Source organism: Pyricularia oryzae, chromosome 2 (assembly GCF_000002495.2).
Source record: "Pyricularia oryzae 70-15 chromosome 2, whole genome shotgun sequence".
NCBI lineage: Eukaryota > Fungi > Ascomycota > Sordariomycetes > Magnaporthales > Pyriculariaceae > Pyricularia > Pyricularia oryzae.
In genome coordinates, this window is record NC_017850.1 from 7853497 (window position 1) to 7874372 (window position 20876).

Here is a 20876-nt window from a genome sequence, read left to right on the forward strand (position 1 = left end):
CATGTAATAAGCCCACTTTTATTTGTATATAGCCAACTTTATTTAGTGCCGAAGTGGAGTGGGGAATGGTGGAATTCCGTTACTTTGTTAATGCAGGAATGCAATTTAAAGGTCAGCGAGTGGGGTTAGCTACCCTGTACCGGGTTTAATACCCACCCTGCACCTGCGAGTCAGCTACCCTGTACCGGGTTGAAAATTTCACCAAGTCAACGTTTAAATGCAAACCCAGAGATGGTTTGTATGCAAATGAGGGTGTTTTTTCAAAAACCCATACAAATTAGTTTTTCGGAAATTCATTCGCGGCACCGGAACCTTTTCTGGCGTGCGGACCCCCACTTCGATGTCGGAGAGTATGTAAGGGAAATAAAGCAAAATCTCCCCCAACCAATTATTTATCAGTACCAAAATTATAGTGCATTTCTACCTATTATTTAGCGCTTTTAGCACTGGTTATTTACCACGCCGCACCTAGGGTTTACCCCTATATCCCCTGTTAGCACCATTATTATTAACAGGTTATGAGCCCGGAAAGGTTCTAGCTAGTGCACTAAAGCGCACTTTGCATTATTGGAAAGCCCTGTTTTCAGGCTTTAATTTGGTTATTGTCGCATATCCGCAGCACGTATATTGACGAAGATATTGCTGTTTTTGTGCAAATTGTTGGTTATAGGTGCTACGTTAGCACCTATCCCCCCTGTAATTACAGTGAGGGGTCGCTATATTAGCGTTTGACTCAGGCCCAATTTTCAGGCACTGCAGCGCTCGCTCGATTGCAAATCCCAAAATTTTTGGTGTGGTTTTTATGGGTTGTGCATCGCTATTGCGATTGGCTCAAATTTTTAGTGCGTTAATTAGGGTTTGCGCTAACGAGTCAGGGCCAAAACCCCTGTATTCGCCCGCTAATAGCCCAGTGATCCACTAACCGAACGCTGCAAATTACCCTGCAGGTTACCCTGCACCCACCTAGCGAATTGAACTTTCGATCGCTAGTGCACCTGGATCGGTACAAATAATACCAGGGCACCCATTAATTGTGGATTTAGGGATTCCAACCCTGTATTTTCAGTGGATTCGATCATTGAAAATAGCAATAAGCCCTATATTTGGCAAGTATAGGCCTGTAACCGTTAGAAGGCAAACGGCTATAGAAAATCCTAGATTGGGGTATTTACCCTTAGGCGACTAGGTTAGTTTTTAACTATAATTCAGGCCACCCTACAATGGAAGACAGCCCTATGTCGGGCCTCCCAGGCCCAATTCCACCGGATAGGGGCCCTGAATCCAGCCCGAATGAAGTTCTAACCGCTAAATTACAGGCGCAAGACCTGCAATTAAAAGCGTTAACTACGCAATTGGATCAACTTCAGCACACAATTCAACAGTTAACATCTCTGTTGACGCTGAAAAATGGTGAACCCACTAGTTTTAGTGGTATTGCGGGTATTAATACCCCCAATAGCGGTAATCTGGAGGCCAACCCACAGATTTTTAGCGCTAATACCGCTACCGCACCACCTAATCCACCCGGTAACCTAATTCTAGGTGACGGGATAGGTAAAGAACTATCAAAACGGGTATTTTCCTTCCCCGAAAATTGCAAATTAGTAGGGGCTAGCAATTACGACCTGTGGAAACAGGCACTTATAGTACAATTCAGGGCTATAAAAGCTGCGGAATTTATTTCCAACCCTGAAATTGGCTATAGCCTACCGGAACATGAGCAATCAGTCCTATTATTGCTTATTAAAGACAGCCTAACCAAGGAACCTTTAGAATCCATTGCATGGCATTCCAGCCCTGTAACGGCCTATAAGACCCTGGAAGATAGCTATTCCGTTGCACCCGAAATTAGCAGAGACTCGCTATATCGGGAATTTCACGCCCTAAATTTTTCGAAATTTAGAGGGTCAATACCAGAATTTAACAGCCGTTTTAATTCCCTGGTAGCTAGATTAGCGAATGCCAACGTGCAAATTAGCCCTATCGATGTACGAAATCAATACCTACGGGCCCTGGAGGGGACGTTCCCTACCTGGACCGAACGCCAACGCAGTACCCAACGGGCCCTGCAGGCTATAGGCCAAAATTCGGATCGATTAAATTTGCAATACCTTATGGCGGACCTTATATCCGAAAATTCGATTTCAGGCTCTACAACTGCCAAAGCCACTAATTACAGGGCTGAAGGTCGAAAATCAGGGAAAAAAGGCGCTAAAAAGGACGCTAAAAAGGAAAATAATGGGCAGGACGGCACCTCCAAATCACGAAAAAAGGGCAAATCAACCCCTAATTCGGATTCGGCTATTGCAAAAGATAATAAATCCTCCAATTCCAGCGAATCGAACGCTGGAACTTCCATGATTTCAATGGATTTCGAGTTATTTACGGGCTCGATTCCAGGTGACGTTAGCGTTTGCGCAGCGTATAACGCCCTGGAACAGGCAGGCGATTCGGGCGGTAATTTACCGTACCGGGCACTGCAACAGGAGGTTAATTCCGCTATTAGCGGGGTTATAGAATTATGTTCGGAATCGGATTCGGAACCCGATTATACCGGTAAAACGCTAAAACCACAGGTATTAGCAACTAATTCTAAGGCTAAGACGAAGCCTGGAAGCGGCGTAAATAGGGACCCTAAGCCCCGACGGCTAGGCTACCCGGTCCTGTACGATACAGGTAGCACGCACCATATCTTTGCAAATAAGCAATTTTTTACCGATTATACCCCCGGCTCAACAGTCGAAATCGGTACCGGAGGTGGCCCTGTTAGGCCTATTGGCACTGGAACTGTTAAAATACAGGTCCGGTATGGCTCCAAAATTGACGAATTTAGAGAGGTTACGTTAAATAACGTGCTATATATCCCCTCGTTTGGAATAAATATCGTTAGTGGGCTAATACACTACAATACAGGGGGCGTATTATTAAAAAATACCCTGTACGATCGGGATCGCAAGGCGTGGGGACGCCTAAATACCGCCAAAAATTTGTTCTGTTTGGAGGTAAAAGGGTGCGATATCCTTATTCGAAATACTACATCTACGGTTTCGAATTACGCCTGTGTAATTGGTGAATATAGCACCGCCTCTAGCCTAACCTTACAGGGGGTTACAAAGGGCTACGCAGCCCCGTTGGAGGTAAAACTAAATAATATAGTCCCTGAAGACCAAGACGACTATAAAATCTACACCGATTCGGAACCGGGAGAAAATACGGTAACGGAAGTGTTAAATCCCAAACAAAATAAGGATATAACCGTAGATTTACCTGTAATGCAGAAATTTAGTGCAAAAACCCCTGAAAATCCACGTGAGATTGGGCCCCGTAGGCCCGGTAAGCCGCTAGATGACCCTTTTAAGCAGCCTAATACAAAAGGGGCTAATACCGAAAAAGAGGGGGTTTCCCACACAAGAAATCCGTTGTTAGAGCCTCCTTTAGTACCGGAATTAGTGCAGGCCCCTGTAAATTACCTCCCTTTAAGCCTAAATCGAACTACCGATGGTTGGGTAACAGCTGAAGGAGACGGAATTACAGGCGATTGTGACGAAATCCAGGCCCAAAAAGCCCTGTTATGGCACAGGCGCTTAGGGCATATAGGGTTGTTATTGCTTAAAAAGACCGCTAAAAACGCAGACGGTCTACCTAATTTCGACAAAATTAGGGCTATTACCTGCATTACTTGCATTAAAGCCACCTCTGTTAGGCGTACAAATAAAGGGGCACTCCCTACACCCCCTAATATCCTCGATTCCATAGAGGGTGATACAGTAACCCTTAAACCTAACCCTCACAATAAAAAACCCGTATTTTTGTTATTAGTGGATCGAAAATCACGTTTTCGGTGGTCGATCTCACTACGGAATAAAGCCGGACCTACGGTTTTAGTGGCTATTAAAGGCTTTTTTAAGGTTTTAAAAGCTACGTACGGGCGCTACCCCACTAAATTTCATTTTGATGGGGGGCACGAGGTAAATACAGAGCTTCAAGATTGGTTTGCAAGTAAAGGTGTTAATTTTAGCACCTCCAACCCCTACAACCATGGCCAAAACGGGCTAACGGAACGGTCCGTTAGGGTTATTTTGGATAGGCTAAGGTCTACCATTTTAGCGGCAGGTCTACCACTATATTTATGGTGTTATTTACTGTCAGCCGTGGTTGATTTAGTTAACCGTACAGCGGTAACTAACAGGGAGTTAACACCCTACGAGGAATTTTATTCCGAATTTCAACCTGGATTACCACACAGGCCTAATTTAGGCCATTATCGGGTTATTGGTACCGTATGCCAGGCTATTATACCGCTGGAAAAACGCCAAAAATCCAACAAATTGGCTCCCCGAACGGAAACAGTAAGGCTTTTAGCCCATTTATCCAATTCTACAGCGTTGGTTTACGCCCCCGCCAGACGGGCCGTATATAAAACCTCTACCGTAAAAATTTTAGAGGGTATACCCGCTGAAAATTTGGCTATTCCAGGGGAAACGCTACAGATTTCAGAGGGGGAAAATCCAGATTTAGAGGGGGATTCTAATTCTGAACCTGAAGACGAAATCTACAGCGCCAAAACTTTGGATCCAGTGGATAATAATCCCCTACCTCCCGCAATTACAGTTCCTCCCTGGCCTGTACAGTCTACTGTTCGCCCCCCAGAGCTTATAACGGTAGCGGTGCCTAATTCAGCACCTAAAATAACGGAAGTTCCGGTGTTTTCGGCACCTAAAATACAGAATATGGAGTTAAATTCGCAGTTCGAAAACCCAGATTCTATGGATATCGATTACGTGCATTATCTTTGTTATCAAACCCAAAAGAAAACAAAGAAAAAGCCCACTAAAGACGGCGAACCAAATAGCTACCAACAGGCCCTAAAAAGCCCTGAAAGTGCTAAATGGTTAGCAGCTTTAGCGTCTGAATTCGACCAGATCGTTACTGCAAAAACCTTCCGTTTTATCCCTAAAATTAAAATGCATACAGGCCGTAGACTAATCTCTACCCGGCCGGTGTTTAAATTAAAAAAGGATGAAAATAATAAGCCTATAAAGTATAAAGCCAGGCTTGTTGTTAGGGGGTTTTTACAGGTCGAAGGCCTAGATTATATCGAGACTTTTGCTAGCACTAGTATACCGCCCACCTGGCGTATATTATTGGCTATAGCTAATGCACAAAATTGGGAAATAGAACAAATCGATTTTATCGGTGCGTTTTTAAATAGTGACCTTACCGACGTAGATATTTATTTGCAAATTCCAGAGGGTTTTAGCGATTGGGCTAGATCTTGCAGCCCTACTACCGCTAAAATTTTAGTGCAAATGGGCTATAATCCAAAGGAAATGCAAGTTATACTGTTGGAAAAGGCGCTATACGGTCTGAAACAGGGCCCAAGAGAATGGCAAACAAAGCTAAAAAGCCTACTTTTTACAGAAGGTTTTAAGCCGCTAATCTCTGATCCAGCTGTCTTTTATAATGCTAAATCCAAGCATTTCATTGTTACTTTTGTTGACGATTGCCTGCTAATAGGTCCTAAATTGCAATATATTCAGGATTTAAAAGCCCGTTTTAACAAAATATACGCATTGGAAGACAGGGGCCCTGCAGCCTATTTTTTAGGCGTTCAGATTATAAGGGACAGGCCTAACCGCCTGCTTTGGCTCCATCAAAGTCAGTATATAGAGGAAGCATTAGCAACGTTCGGATTAGCTGATTGCAAACCTATTTCTGTTCCCTTACAGCCGGGTGTGCTAAAATATAGTGGGGGCAAACCCGTAAATGCGCTAGAAATCAAATTGTTACAGCGTATTATCGGCACCCTAATGTATTTAATGCTATTAACGCGCCCGGACATCGGTTTTGCGGTTCAATGGTTATCTTGTTTTTTAACGAAAGCCACTACAATCCACATAACGGCAGCTAAAAACCTACTTCGCTACTTAGCAGGTACTAAATCCCTAGCAATTTGCTACGGAAATAGGGTAATTAAAGCTAATTTACCACCTAACTCTTTGATTGGGGGTTTTAAAGGCCTAAAATTACTTGGTTTTAGTGACAGCGATTTTGCCGGGGCTAGGGAAGATTCAAAATCCACTTACGGATATTTGTATACCCTATCTGGGGGCCCTATAACGTGGAAGTGCAAAAAGGCTAGTACTATAGCTCTAAGCACCCCAGAAGCCGAAACCGACGCCTTAGCGGAAGCCCTGCGTGAAGCACAGTGGCTTAAAAGCCTATTTACAGAGATTGGACTACCTGTAAAAGGCCCTATTGCAATATTTGGAGATAATACAGGCTCTATAGCTAACGCACATAACCCTACGCACCACCAACGTACTAAACATACGTTATTAAAATTTCACTACGTAAGGGAGTTAGTTACAGAAGGATTAGTGACCCTAAAATACCTGGAATCCAAACAAATGCCCGCTGACGGCCTTACAAAGCCCCTAACGCTTCCAATTCACAAGGTTTTTTTAGAGCTTATAGGGTTAAAACCCCTGTAAACTTAGTTTTTACCTATTGAATTGTAGGGCACCTAGTTAGTTCGTTAGCTAACTACCACCATTTTTCTCCTTTGTTTGCAATTATTGGATTTTTGTTAGCCCGACACCAACCGATCTACCCAAACCTACCCTGCTCAGGTTGATTATTAAGCAACTTATACCGACCTTATACCCGAAGTCGAATCCGAATTTAATTAGCTCGCGTTTTGGGCGACCTAGCGATTTTTAATCTACCCTATATATTAAACTTTTCTGGGATCCACAACAACGAACAGCCAGATTAGCTACCTGGCTTAGTAGTAAGTTCCGTTGGTTATAATCTGTAGGTCGTGGGTTCGAATCCGGGGGTTGTTACAATTCTGGGGGTCTTTTTCAATTCGGAGGTTCAGTCAATCGGGGGTTTGGTACAAAGGGCTTATTCATCCAGGGGGTTCGCACCGGGGGTTCGAGTTGGGTTGGGACACAAGGGGGAATTTCTTTTGTTTTTTTTGTTTTGGGGGTTTTATTTTACGTACTTTTCTTTTCCGACTTTATTTTTGGATTAAGTAGCAAAAGAGAGGGGGTGTTAATTATATGCATTATTTTGCATGTAATAAGCCCACTTTTATTTGTATATAGCCAACTTTATTTAGTGCCGAAGTGGAGTGGGGAATGGTGGAATTCCGTTACTTTGTTAATGCAGGAATGCAATTTAAAGGTCAGCGAGTGGGGTTAGCTACCCTGTACCGGGTTTAATACCCACCCTGCACCTGCGAGTCAGCTACCCTGTACCGGGTTGAAAATTTCACCAAGTTAACGTTTAAATGCAAACCCAGAGATGGTTTGTATGCAAATGAGGGTGTTTTTTCAAAAACCCATACAAATTAGTTTTTCGGAAATTCATTCGCGGCACCGGAACCTTTTCTGGCGTGCGGACCCCCACTTCGATGTCGGAGAGTATGTAAGGGAAATAAAGCAAAATCTCCCCCAACCAATTATTTATCAGTACCAAAATTATAGTGCATTTCTACCTATTATTTAGCGCTTTTAGCACTGGTTATTTACCACGCCGCACCTAGGGTTTACCCCTATATCCCCTGTTAGCACCATTATTATTAACAGTGTTCTTTCAGTACGACTTGTGTTTGGTGCTTAAGTCGTTCATCCCCCTCCTCAGGCATATCCTCTGACCTCCTGGTTAGTGCGTCGGGCTTCGCTCCTTGTTTCCCGGGTCGGTAGGTGATACGGAAATTAAATCTTGACAGGAATTCGGCCCATCGGGCTTGTCGGCGGTTGAGCATTTTCGTCGTCGTGAAATATTCCAGGTTGCGGTGGTCCGTAATTACTTGGACCGGGGACGACGTCCCTTCGAGTTCCGGGCGCCATTCTTCAAAACAGCGGATAATGGCTAGCAATTCTTTGTCGTAAATCTCGTAATTGCATTCGGTAGCTGTGTGTTTTTTCGAAAAGAACGCGACGGGGCGGAGTATTCCGTCGTCGCCGTATTGTGATAATATTCCCGCAGAAACATAATCGGAAGCGTCGGTCTCCAGGATCACATCCTTTTCCCAATCGAAGTGCGCCAGTACGGGGGCTTCGGTAAACTTTCTCTTCAGCAGTCGGAAGGCGGTTTCGCAGGCGCTATTCCATTCGAATGCGACGTCTTTCTTGGTCAATCTCGTCAAAGGGGCTACGATCTTTGAGAAATCTCGGATAAAGCGCCGGTAAAAGTTGCCAAACCCCAAAAATGCTTGTACGTCAGTAAGCTTTTTGGGTGTTTGCCAGTCCAGGACAGCGGTGATTTTTTCAGGGTCCATTTTTACGCCTTCGACGCCGACCAGCAGGCCCAGGAACTTGGTTTCCGTCACGAAGAATTCGCACTTCGCGGCGTTGGCGTATAGCCCGGCTTTCCTCAGGGCTTCCAGTACGAGTTTCAAATGTTCTTCGTGTTCTGTTCGGGTGCGGCTATAAATCAAAATGTCGTCCAGGTAGGCTGTACAAAATACGTCTAAGTATTCGCGCAGGGAGTCGTTTATATATCTCTGGAACGTCGCGGGGGCTCCCGTTAGCCCGAAAGGCATGACTAGGCTCTCGTATAAGCCGAATCTCGTGCGGAATGCCGTCAGGTATTCTTCCCCCTTTTTAATCCGAATATTGTTAAAAGCGGAAACGATATCGATTTTCGAGAAGAATTTCATGCCGGCCAGGTTGTTCAGGGTCTCTCGGACTAGCGGCAGCGGGTAACGGTCTTTTACGGTAATGTTATTCAGCGCGCGGTAATCCACGCAAAACCTCAACCCTCCTCCCTGCTTTTTCACGAACAAAACGGGCGAGGCGACGGATGACGAACTGGGTCTGATAAACCCTTTTTTCAACTCTGCGGTCAGCCATTCCTTAAGGGCTATCAGCTCTTCGCGGGACATGGCGTACAGGGGGCCGAACGGCGGCGTTTTTCCTTCTATAAGCGGGATATGGTGGTCGGACGGTCGGTGTGGGGGCAGCTTCTCGGCTTCTTGCGGGGAAAATACGTCCGCGAATTCCCGGATTGTTTCGGGCAGGGTCGGCCCGTTCCTATTTTGGGGGTCGGCGGCTAGAACCTCATCAATCTGTTTCAAGGTTACGGCGTACAGTCGGCAGGATCGGCGGCGGGCGTACATGCTCGCGGCTTGCAGGGAGATAGGGGCGATATCCATTTCGCGGAGGGACGGCGGTCGGTCAGCCTGGTACTGGGGGCGGCTTTTTTTTGGTACGGCGTGTAAAGCTTTAACCTTCTCCGGTTTGTCGGGCATATTGCAGTGTCGGCGGCAATAGTCGCTGTCAAACGTAATAACGTGTGACGCGAATCCAATCGTTGGATCGTGCTGCTTTAGCCAAGGCATTCCTAGCACAATGGGGTAATGGGCTAGCTGTGTGACGAAGAACAGCGCGTTTTTCTGGATGTGGTCCTTGATTCTCAATTGTCCTCGGACATAATGGGTGCACTTCCCACTTTCGGCGGTCCTTCCGTCGAATACTTCGATGTCGAATGGGTTTCGCAGCGGATACATTTGTAGTTGGCGTTCTTCGGCCCATCCTTGGTCGAGGAAGCATTTTCCTTCCGCACCGCAATCGGTGAGGGCATAGGTTGGGAGGTTTTGGCCCCCCACTGTCAGTTCGGCAGGCAGGATCATCAGGTCGGATCGTTGGTTATATTCCTCTTCAACGGGGAACCCGTGAACGGCGGCGGCAGAGATGCGGATCGCCGGCGGTCTATGCGCGGCCTTGGCGGCCTGGGGGCGACTTATCCCAGGCGGGCTCCGTTTTTCGAACTTCGGCTGCTGGAGCGGCTGGCGTCCGAGCCGCGGCGGGGGTTTTTAGGGAGTTTGGTTTGTATTTGGCGCGGGGACCTGGACCTGGACCTGGATCGTTCGATTCCGGCCTGGTGCAGCCGCGTGCGGCGGGTATCCGGTTCCGGGCATTTGGCAACGAAATGTTCTTGGGATCCACAACGGTAACATAGCATGTTTTCCTTGCGGTTGTGGCGGCGTTGGCTGCTCAGGTCCATAGGGTCGTTAAGCGGGAGCTCCGCGTTTGGCTTGGGGGCGGCCCGCGGTATGTCGGGTTGGGTTCGGGGAGCCGCGCGCGCGGGGGGCGCTGCGGCCCGAGGGGTACGTGTCTGTCTATTTTTATACTGCTGGTGCTGGCGGTAGCGGTTATCCAAGCTTTGCAGGTGTCGGGTGAATTCGTGGTATTGGCGAGATGGGGCGGGGTTGTGGAGGAGCATGTCCTGGAGCTCTTCCGATATTCCCTGGAATAAAAGAGGGGGGAGGGCATCCTCCGGCATTTCTCCTTCCAAAGACAGGCGTTGGAACTCCGACAGATACTCGGCGAAATCTACGTTCCGCTGCTTCAGGGCATATAGTTTGTTTTGTGCGTTTTGGACGTGGTCGGGGTCCCCGAATGCCTCCTCTAGGTATTGGAGGAGATCCGTATAATCTCCGAATTGGGGTGTGCCTCCGACCATTTTGGGCAGGATTAGGTTGTACGCTTTACCGGACAGTCGACCGGCTACATAAATCAGGCGTGATTCGGGGTTGGGGAAGCGGTCTTTGTTTGAGGTCATCTTCCCCCGGATTTGGGTGGCGAAGCGGCGGAGGTCGGAGCGGGCGCCCGTAAATTTATCGGGGTCTGGAAGTCGTTCAGAAAGGCGGGCGGAGGCGGGATGTTCGGAAGCAGGCGGCGGAGTCGTTCCCATAGGAGTAACCATAAGGGGTTCAACAGGCGTGTTGGTAGTTGGGGCGGGGGTGGTTATATGTACCGTGGGTAGCGTTACGGTCCGAACTTCCTTCAGTTCGGACCGTGTTTTCTCTAATTCGGCGAAAGCGGCATCCCGGGAGGTTATGGCGGAGGCCTTTTCCATGGCCATGGCCAGAATGTCGGCCTGCGCCTTGTCGCGGACACGGTCCGTTTCGGCGCGGGCGCGTTGGGTCTCGGCTTCCTGCATTTCTAGGCAGGAGTTCAGGCGGACGTTGCTATCGTGCAATAGTTGCAGCTTTTGGTAGGAATCGGAGATGTAAGACACCCATTGTTCAGGGTGTCCTTGTAGGTGTTCGATCAGTTCCTCGGTCGAATCGGTTAAGATCGGGGGTTGCAGTGACGCAGGCATCGCGGGCACCTAATGAAGGAGCTACGTAATGTCACGGGCAGGCAGGGCGGACAGGTAGGTGCGGGCGATCAGGTAACAGGACAGAGTATATTGGCTATCTAGTCTTCCAGGTACAGGGTAGCAGGTGGTTGTTGACGAAGACGTAGCTCGAGGAGCTACATATCGGAGACTGCAGAGATTTCGCGTAGATATACGCGCGCGAGGCGCTCGGCCCTCGCGCCTTCACGTGACAGGGGTCATGACTAAGCGACAGCCCAGTGGCTGTCCTTCAGGTCTGTGACACGGAATCGGATTCGGAACCCGATTATACCGGTAAAACGCTAAAACCACAGGTATTAGCAACTAATTCTAAGGCTAAGACGAAGCCTGGAAGCGGCGTAAATAGGGACCCTAAGCCCCGACGGCTAGGCTACCCGGTCCTGTACGATACAGGTAGCACGCACCATATCTTTGCAAATAAGCAATTTTTTACCGATTATACCCCCGGCTCAACAGTCGAAATCGGTACCGGAGGTGGCCCTGTTAGGCCTATTGGCACTGGAACTGTTAAAATACAGGTCCGGTATGGCTCCAAAATTGACGAATTTAGAGAGGTTACGTTAAATAACGTGCTATATATCCCCTCGTTTGGAATAAATATCGTTAGTGGGCTAATACACTACAATACAGGGGGCGTATTATTAAAAAATACCCTGTACGATCGGGATCGCAAGGCGTGGGGACGCCTAAATACCGCCAAAAATTCGTTCTGTTTGGAGGTAAAAGGGTGCGATATCCTTATTCGAAATACTACATCTACGGTTTCGAATTACGCCTGTGTAATTGGTGAATATAGCACCGCCTCTAGCCTAACCTTACAGGGGGTTACAAAGGGCTACGCAGCCCCGTTGGAGGTAAAACTAAATAATATAGTCCCTGAAGACCAAGACGACTATAAAATCTACACCGATTCGGAACCGGGAGAAAATACGGTAACGGAAGTGTTAAATCCCAAACAAAATAAGGATATAACCGTAGATTTACCTGTAATGCAGAAATTTAGTGCAAAAACCCCTGAAAATCCACGTGAGATTGGGCCCCGTAGGCCCGGTAAGCCGCTAGATGACCCTTTTAAGCAGCCTAATTCAAAAGGGGCTAATACCGAAAAAGAGGGGGTTTCCCACACAAGAAATCCGTTGTTAGAACCTCCTTTAGTACCGGAATTAGTGCAGGCCCCTGTAAATTACCTCCCTTTAAGCCTAAATCGAACTACCGATGGTTGGGTAACAGCTGAAGGAGACGGAATTACAGGCGATTGTGACGAAATCCAGGCCCAAAAAGCCCTGTTATGGCACAGGCGCTTAGGGCATATAGGGTTGTTATTGCTTAAAAAGACCGCTAAAAACGCAGACGGTCTACCTAATTTCGACAAAATTAGGGCTATTACCTGCATTACTTGCATTAAAGCCACCTCTGTTAGGCGTACAAATAAAGGGGCACTCCCTACACCCCCTAATATCCTCGATTCCATAGAGGGTGATACAGTAACCCTTAAACCTAACCCTCACAATAAAAAACCCGTATTTTTGTTATTAGTGGATCGAAAATCACGTTTTCGGTGGTCGATCTCACTACGGAATAAAGCCGGACCTACGGTTTTAGTGGCTATTAAAGGCTTTTTTAAGGTTTTAAAAGCTACGTACGGGCGCTACCCCACTAAATTTCATTTTGATGGGGGGCACGAGGTAAATACAGAGCTTCAAGATTGGTTTGCAAGTAAAGGTGTTAATTTTAGCACCTCCAACCCCTACAACCATGGCCAAAACGGGCTAACGGAACGGTCCGCTAGGGTTATTTTGGATAGGCTAAGGTCTACCATTTTAGCGGCAGGTCTACCACTATATTTATGGTGTTATTTACTGTCAGCCGTGGTTGATTTAGTTAACCGTACAGCGGTAACTAACAGGGAGTTAACACCCTACGAGGAATTTTATTCCGAATTTCAACCTGGATTACCACACAGGCCTAATTTAGGCCATTATCGGGTTATTGGTACCGTATGCCAGGCTATTATACCGCTGGAAAAACGCCAAAAATCCAACAAATTGGCTCCCCGAACGGAAACAGTAAGGCTTTTAGCCCATTTATCCAATTCTACCGCGTTGGTTTACGCCCCCGCCAGACGGGCCGTATATAAAACCTCTACCGTAAAAATTTTAGAGGGTATACCCGCTGAAAATTTGGCTATTCCAGGGGAAACGCTACAGATTTCAGAGGGGGAAAATCCAGATTTAGAGGGGGATTCTAATTCTGAACCTGAAGACGAAATCTACAGCGCCAAAACTTTGGATCCAGTGGATAATAATCCCCTACCTCCCGCAACTACAGTTCCTCCCTGGCCTGTACAGTCTACTGTTCGCCCCCCAGAGCTTATAACGGTAGCGGTGCCTAATTCAGCACCTAAAATAACGGAAGTTCCGGTGTTTTCGGCACCTAAAATACAGAATATGGAGTTAAATTCGCAGTTCGAAAACCCAGATCCTATGGATATCGATTACGTGCATTATCTTTGTTATCAAACCCAAAAGAAAACAAAGAAAAAGCCCACTAAAGACGGCGAACCAAATAGCTACCAACAGGCCCTAAAAAGCCCTGAAAGTGCTAAATGGTTAGCAGCTTTAGCGTCTGAATTCGACCAGATCGTTACTGCAAAAACCTTCCGTTTTATCCCTAAAATTAAAATGCATACAGGCCGTAGACTAGTCTCTACCCGGCCGGTGTTTAAATTAAAAAAGGATGAAAATAATAAGCCTATAAAGTATAAAGCCAGGCTTGTTGTTAGGGGGTTTTTACAGGTCGAAGGCCTAGATTATATCGAGACTTTTGCTAGCACTAGTATACCGCCCACCTGGCGTATATTATTGGCTATAGCTAATGCACAAAATTGGGAAATAGAACAAATCGATTTTATCGGTGCGTTTTTAAATAGTGACCTTACCGACGTAGATATTTATTTGCAAATTCCAGAGGGTTTTAGCGATTGGGCTAGATCTTGCAGCCCTACTACCGCTAAAATTTTAGTGCAAATGGGCTATAATCCAAAGGAAATGCAAGTTATACTGTTGGAAAAGGCGCTATACGGTCTGAAACAGGGCCCAAGAGAATGGCAAACAAAGCTAAAAAGCCTACTTTTTACAGAAGGTTTTAAGCCGCTGATCTCTGATCCAGCTGTCTTTTATAATGCTAAATCCAAGCATTTCATTGTTACTTTTGTTGACGATTGCCTGCTAATAGGTCCTAAATTGCAATATATTCAGGATTTAAAAGCCCGTTTTAACAAAATATACGCATTGGAAGACAGGGGCCCTGCAGCCTATTTTTTAGGCGTTCAGATTATAAGGGACAGGCCTAACCGCCTGCTTTGGCTCCATCAAAGTCAGTATATAGAGGAAGCATTAGCAACGTTCGGATTAGCTGATTGCAAACCTATTTCTGTTCCCTTACAGCCGGGTGTGCTAAAATATAGTGGGGGCAAACCCGTAAATGCGCTAGAAATCAAATTGTTACAGCGTATTATCGGCACCCTAATGTATTTAATGCTATTAACGCGCCCGGACATCGGTTTTGCGGTTCAATGGTTATCTCGTTTTTTAACGAAAGCCACTACAATCCACTTAACGGCAGCTAAAAACCTACTTCGCTACTTAGCAGGTACTAAATCCCTAGCAATCTGCTACGGAAATAGGGTAATTAAAGCTAATTTACCACCTAACTCTTTGATTGGGGGTTTTAAAGGCCTAAAATTACTTGGTTTTAGTGACATGTCACAGACCTGAAGGACAGCCACTGGGCTGTCGCTTAGTCATGACCCCTGTCACGTGAAGGCGCGAGGGCCGAGCGCCTCGCGCGCGTATATCTACGCGAAATCTCTGCAGTCTCCGATATGTAGCTCCTCGAGCTACGTCTTCGTCAACAACCACCTGCTACCCTGTACCTGGAAGACTAGATAGCCAATATACTCTGTCCTGTTACCTGATCGCCCGCACCTACCTGTCCGCCCTGCCTGCCCGTGACATTACGTAGCTCCTTCATTAGGTGCCCGCGATGCCTGCGTCACTGCAACCCCCGATCTTAACCGATTCGACCGAGGAACTGATCGAACACCTACAAGGACACCCTGAACAATGGGTGTCTTACATCTCCGATTCCTACCAAAAGCTGCAACTATTGCACGATAGCAACGTCCGCCTGAACTCCTGCCTAGAAATGCAGGAAGCCGAGACCCAACGCGCCCGCGCCGAAACGGACCGTGTCCGCGACAAGGCGCAGGCCGACATTCTGGCCATGGCCATGGAAAAGGCCTCCGCCATAACCTCCCGGGATGCCGCTTTCGCCGAATTAGAGAAAACACGGTCCGAACTGAAGGAAGTTCGGACCGTAACGCTACCCACGGTACACATAACCACCCCCGCCCCAACTACCAACACGCCTGTTAAACCCCTTATGGTTACTCCTATGGGAACGACTCCGCCGCCTGCTTCCGAACATCCCGCCTCCGCCCGCCTTTCTGAACGACTTCCAGACCCCGATAAATTTACGGGCGCCCGCTCCGACCTCCGCCGCTTCGCCACCCAAATCCGGGGGAAGATGACCTCAAACAAAGACCGCTTCCCCAACCCCGAATCACGCCTGATTTATATAGCCGGTCGACTGTCCGGTAAAGCGTACAACCTGATCCTGCCCAAAATGGTCGGAGGCACACCCCAATTCGGAGATTATACGGATCTCCTCCAATACCTAGAGGAGGCATTCGGGGACCCCGACCACGTCCAAAACGCACAAAACAAACTATATGCCCTGAAGCAGCGGAACGTAGATTTCGCCGAGTATCTGTCGGAGTTCCAACGCCTGTCTTTGGAAGGAGAAATGCCGGAGGATGCCCTCCCCCCTCTTTTATTCCAGGGAATATCGGAAGAGCTCCAGGACATGCTCCTCCACAACCCCGCCCCATCTCGCCAATACCACGAATTCACCCGACACCTGCAAAGCTTGGATAACCGCTACCGCCAGCACCAGCAGTATAAAAATAGACAGACACGTACCCCTCGGGCCGCAGCGCCCCCCGCGCGCGCGGCTCCCCGAACCCAACCCGACATACCGCGGGCCGCCCCCAAGCCAAACGCGGAGCTCCCGCTTAACGACCCTATGGACCTGAGCAGCCAACGCCGCCACAACCGCAAGGAAAACATGCTATGTTACCGTTGTGGATCCCAAGAACATTTCGTTGCCAAATGCCCGGAACCGGATACCCGCCGCACGCGGCTGCACCAGGCCGGAATCGAACGATCCAGGTCCAGGTCCAGGTCCCCGCGCCAAATACAAACCAAACTCCCTAAAAACCCCCGCCGCGGCTCGGACGCCAGCCGCTCCAGCAGCCGAAGTTCGAAAAACGGAGCCCGCCTGGGATAAGTCGCCCCCAGGCCGCCAAGGCCGCGCATAGACCGCCGGCGATCCGCATCTCTGCCGCCGCCGTTCACGGGTTCCCCGTTGAAGAGGAATATAACCAACGATCCGACCTGATGATCCTGCCTGCCGAACTGACAGTGGGGGGCCAAAACCTCCCAACCTATGCCCTCACCGATTGCGGTGCGGAAGGAAAATGCTTCCTCGACCAAGGATGGGCCGAAGAACGCCAACTACAAATGTATCCGCTGCGAAACCCATTCGACATCGAAGTATTCGACGGAAGGACCGCCGAAAGTGGGAAGTGCACCCATTATGTCCGAGGACAATTGAGAATCAAGGACCACATCCAGAAAAACGCGCTGTTTTTCGTTACACAGCTAGCCCATTACCCCATTGTGTTAGGAATGCCTTGGCTAAAGCAGCACGACCCAACGATTGGATTCGCGTCACACGTTATTACGTTTGACAGCGACTATTGCCGCCGACACTGCAATATGCCCGACAAACCGGAGAAGGTTAAAGCTTTACACGCCGTACCAAAAAAAAGCCGCCCCCAGTACCAGGCTGACCGACCGCCGTCCCTCCGCGAAATGGATATCGCCCCTATCTCCCTGCAAGCCGCGAGCATGTACGCCCGCCGCCGATCCTGCCGACTGTACGCCGTAACCTTGAAACAGATTGATGAGGTCCTAGCCGCCGACCCCCAAAATAGGAACGGGCCGACCCTGCCCGAAACAATCCGGGAATTCGCGGACGTATTTTCCCCGCAAGAAGCCGAGAAGCTGCCCCCACACCGACCGTCCGACCACCATATCCCGCTTATAGAAGGAAAAACGCCGCCGTTCGGCCCCCTGTACGCCATGTCCCGCGAAGAGCTGATAGCCCTTAAGGAATGGCTGACCGCAGAGTTGAGAAAAGGGTTTATCAGACCCAGTTCGTCATCCGTCGCCTCGCCCGTTTTGTTCGTGAAGAAGCAGGGAGGAGGGTTGAGGTTTTGCGTGGATTACCGCGCGCTGAATAACATTACCGTAAAAGACCGTTACCCGCTGCCGCTAGTCCGAGAGACCCTGAACAACCTGGCCGGCATGAAATTCTTCTCGAAAATCGATATCGTTTCCGCTTTTAACAATATTCGGATTAAAAAGGGGGAAGAATACCTGACGGCATTCCGCACGAGATTCGGCTTATACGAGAGCCTAGTCATGCCTTTCGGGCTAACGGGAGCCCCCGCGACGTTCCAGAGATATATAAACGACTCCCTGCGCGAATACTTAGACGTATTTTGTACAGCCTACCTGGACGACATTTTGATTTATAGCCGCACCCGAACAGAACACGAAGAACATTTGAAACTCGTACTGGAAGCCCTGAGGAAAGCCGGGCTATACGCCAACGCCGCGAAGTGCGAATTCTTCGTGACGGAAACCAAGTTCCTGGGCCTGCTGGTCGGCGTCGAAGGCGTAAAAATGGACCCTGAAAAAATCACCGCTGTCCTGGACTGGCAAACACCCAAAAAGCTTACTGACGTACAAGCATTTTTGGGGTTTGGCAACTTTTACCGGCGCTTTATCCGAGATTTCTCAAAGATCGTAGCCCCTTTGACGAGATTGACCAAGAAAGACGTCGCATTCGAATGGAATAGCGCCTGCGAAACCGCCTTCCGACTGCTGAAGAGAAAGTTTACCGAAGCCCCCGTACTGGCGCACTTCGATTGGGAAAAGGATGTGATCCTGGAGACCGACGCTTCCGATTATGTTTCTGCGGGAATATTGTCACAATACGGCGACGACGGAATACTCCGCCCCGTCGCGTTCTTTTCGAAAAAACACACAGCTACCGAATGCAATTACGAGATTTACGACAAAGAATTGCTAGCCATTATCCGCTGTTTTGAAGAATGGCGCCCGGAACTCGAAGGGACGTCGTCCCCGGTCCAAGTAATTACGGACCACCGCAACCTGGAATATTTCACGACGACGAAAATGCTCAACCGCCGACAAGCCCGATGGGCCGAATTCCTGTCAAGATTTAATTTCCGTATCACCTACCGACCCGGGAAACAAGGAGCGAAGCCCGACGCACTAACCAGGAGGTCAGAGGATATGCCTGAGGAGGGGGATGAACGACTTAAGCACCAAACACAAGTCGTACTGAAAGAACACAATTTACCTGCCCGCCCCACCCGGTTACAACCCATAATCCGCCAAAACAAACCCCTATTGCCAAGACACCTGATAGAGCTACTAGACGCCGGATACGAATCCGACCCGATAACGCAATCTGCCCTAGAAGCGTTGAGGACAGGCGCCGACCGCCACCCCAAGCTGCAATTGGCCGAATGCGAAGAACGATCCGGCTATTTGTATTACCGCAATAGACTGTACGTACCCGATTCGAATAATCTGAAAGCCGAGATCCTGCGCCGCTGCCACGACTCCCCCGTCGCCGGTCACCCCGGCAAAGCAAAAACCTACGACCTGCTGTCCCGAGAATATTACTGGCCCGGAATGCTACATTACGTATCATTATGGGTAAAGAAATGCCAGACCTGCCGCCGAATCAACCCGTCCCGCGAAGGCCACCAGGGCCTCCTGCGACCCCTGCCCACTCCTGAACGCTCATGGCAACACCTGTCGATGGATTTTATCACACATTTGCCGCAAAGCAACGGCCACGACGCCATCCTAGTGGTCGTAGACCGCCTGACTAAGATGAGACACTTCGTCCCTTGTAAAGGGACCTGCAATGCCGAGGACACCGCCAACCTGTACCTACACCACGTATGGAAACTACACGGGTTGCCCCTGACGATAGTTTCGGATAGAGGCACCCAATTCGTGTCGAAGTTTTGGAAACACCTGACAACCCGTTTGAAAATCGACAGCCTGCTATCCACTGCTCACCACCCCGAGACTGACGGACAGACCGAGCGTTTTAACGCGTCCCTGGAACAATATTTGAGAGCTTATGTGGCCTACCTGCAAGATGATTGGGAAAGTTGGCTTCCCCTCGCCGAATTCACAGCCAACTCCCACAAGTCCGAGACCACCGGAACCTCCCCGTTTTACGCGACTTACGGATTCCATCCCCGCATGGGATTCGAGCCGGTACCCCTGAACCAGCCTTTGCCCGCCCAGCGGGATGCCGAAAAGCTAGCCGCCCGAATGGAAGCCATTCTGGAACAAGCCCGCGCCGAAATGACCGCCGCCCAAGCCCGTTACGAAGAACAGGCGAACCGACACCGTACCCCGGCCCGCCGGCTTACCGTCGGCCAATATGTATGGTTAGACGCACGGAACATCCAGACCGCCCGCCCGCAGAAGAAACTGGATTGGAAGAACTTGGGACCCTTCCGAATTTCTGAAGTGATTAGCCCGTACGCCTACCGTTTGGACCTGCCGTCGTCTATGAGAGTACACCCTGTTTTCAATATAAACCGACTAAAACCTGCTGACGTTGAGCCCCTGCCGGGCCAACAACCTGCACCGCCACCCCATTTGGAAGTGGAAGGTGAGAGAGAATACGAAGTCGAAGAGATCCTCGACTCCTTTTGGGAAACCCGCGGCCGAGGAGGCCGCCGGCTGAAATATATCGTCCGTTGGGCTGGATATAGCGAACCCACGACTGAACCTGCCGATTACCTGGAAAACGCTGCTCAATTGGTAAAGAATTTCCACCGTCGATACCCCCATAAGCCCGGGCCCCGGCCGTGACGGAGCTCGGCCTGGAAGGGGGGAATACTGTCACAGACCTGAAGGACAGCCACTGGGCTGTCGCTTAGTCATGACCCCTGTCACGTGAAGGCGCGAGGGCCGAGCGCCTCGCGCGCGTATATCTACGCGAAATCTCTGCAGTCTCCGATATGTAGCTCCTCGAGCTACGTCTTCGTCAACAACCACCTGCTACCCTGTACCTGGAAGACTAGATAGCCAATATACTCTGTCCTGTTACCTGATCGCCCGCACCTACCTGTCCGCCCTGCCTGCCCGTGACATGACAGCGATTTTGCCGGGGCTAGGGAAGATTCAAAATCCACTTACGGATATTTGTATACCCTATCTGGGGGCCCTATAACGTGGAAGTGCAAAAAGGCTAGTACTATAGCTTTAAGCACCCCAGAAGCCGAAACCGACGCCTTAGCGGAAGCCCTGCGTGAAGCACAGTGGCTTAAAAGCCTATTTACAGAGATTGGACTACCTGTAAAAGGCCCTATTGCAATATTTGGAGATAATACAGGCTCTATAGCTAACGCACATAACCCTACGCACCACCAACGTACTAAACATACGTTATTAAAATTTCACTACGTAAGG

At 49.0% G+C, this 20876-nt stretch overlaps 1 protein-coding gene across 1 annotated transcript; it reads left to right on the forward strand.

Annotated features, from left to right (window-relative positions):
- Positions 1-7089: 7089 nt before the first annotated feature.
- On the forward strand, positions 7090-7552 carry MGG_15947 (uncharacterized protein; the record flags this gene model as incomplete). The annotated part of the gene is made up of 3 exons (XM_003715702.1): positions 7090-7204; positions 7362-7430; positions 7494-7552. Coding segments are annotated over 3 exons (243 nt in total), but the record flags the coding sequence as incomplete, so codon positions are not given.
- Positions 7553-20876: the final 13324 nt, after the last annotated feature.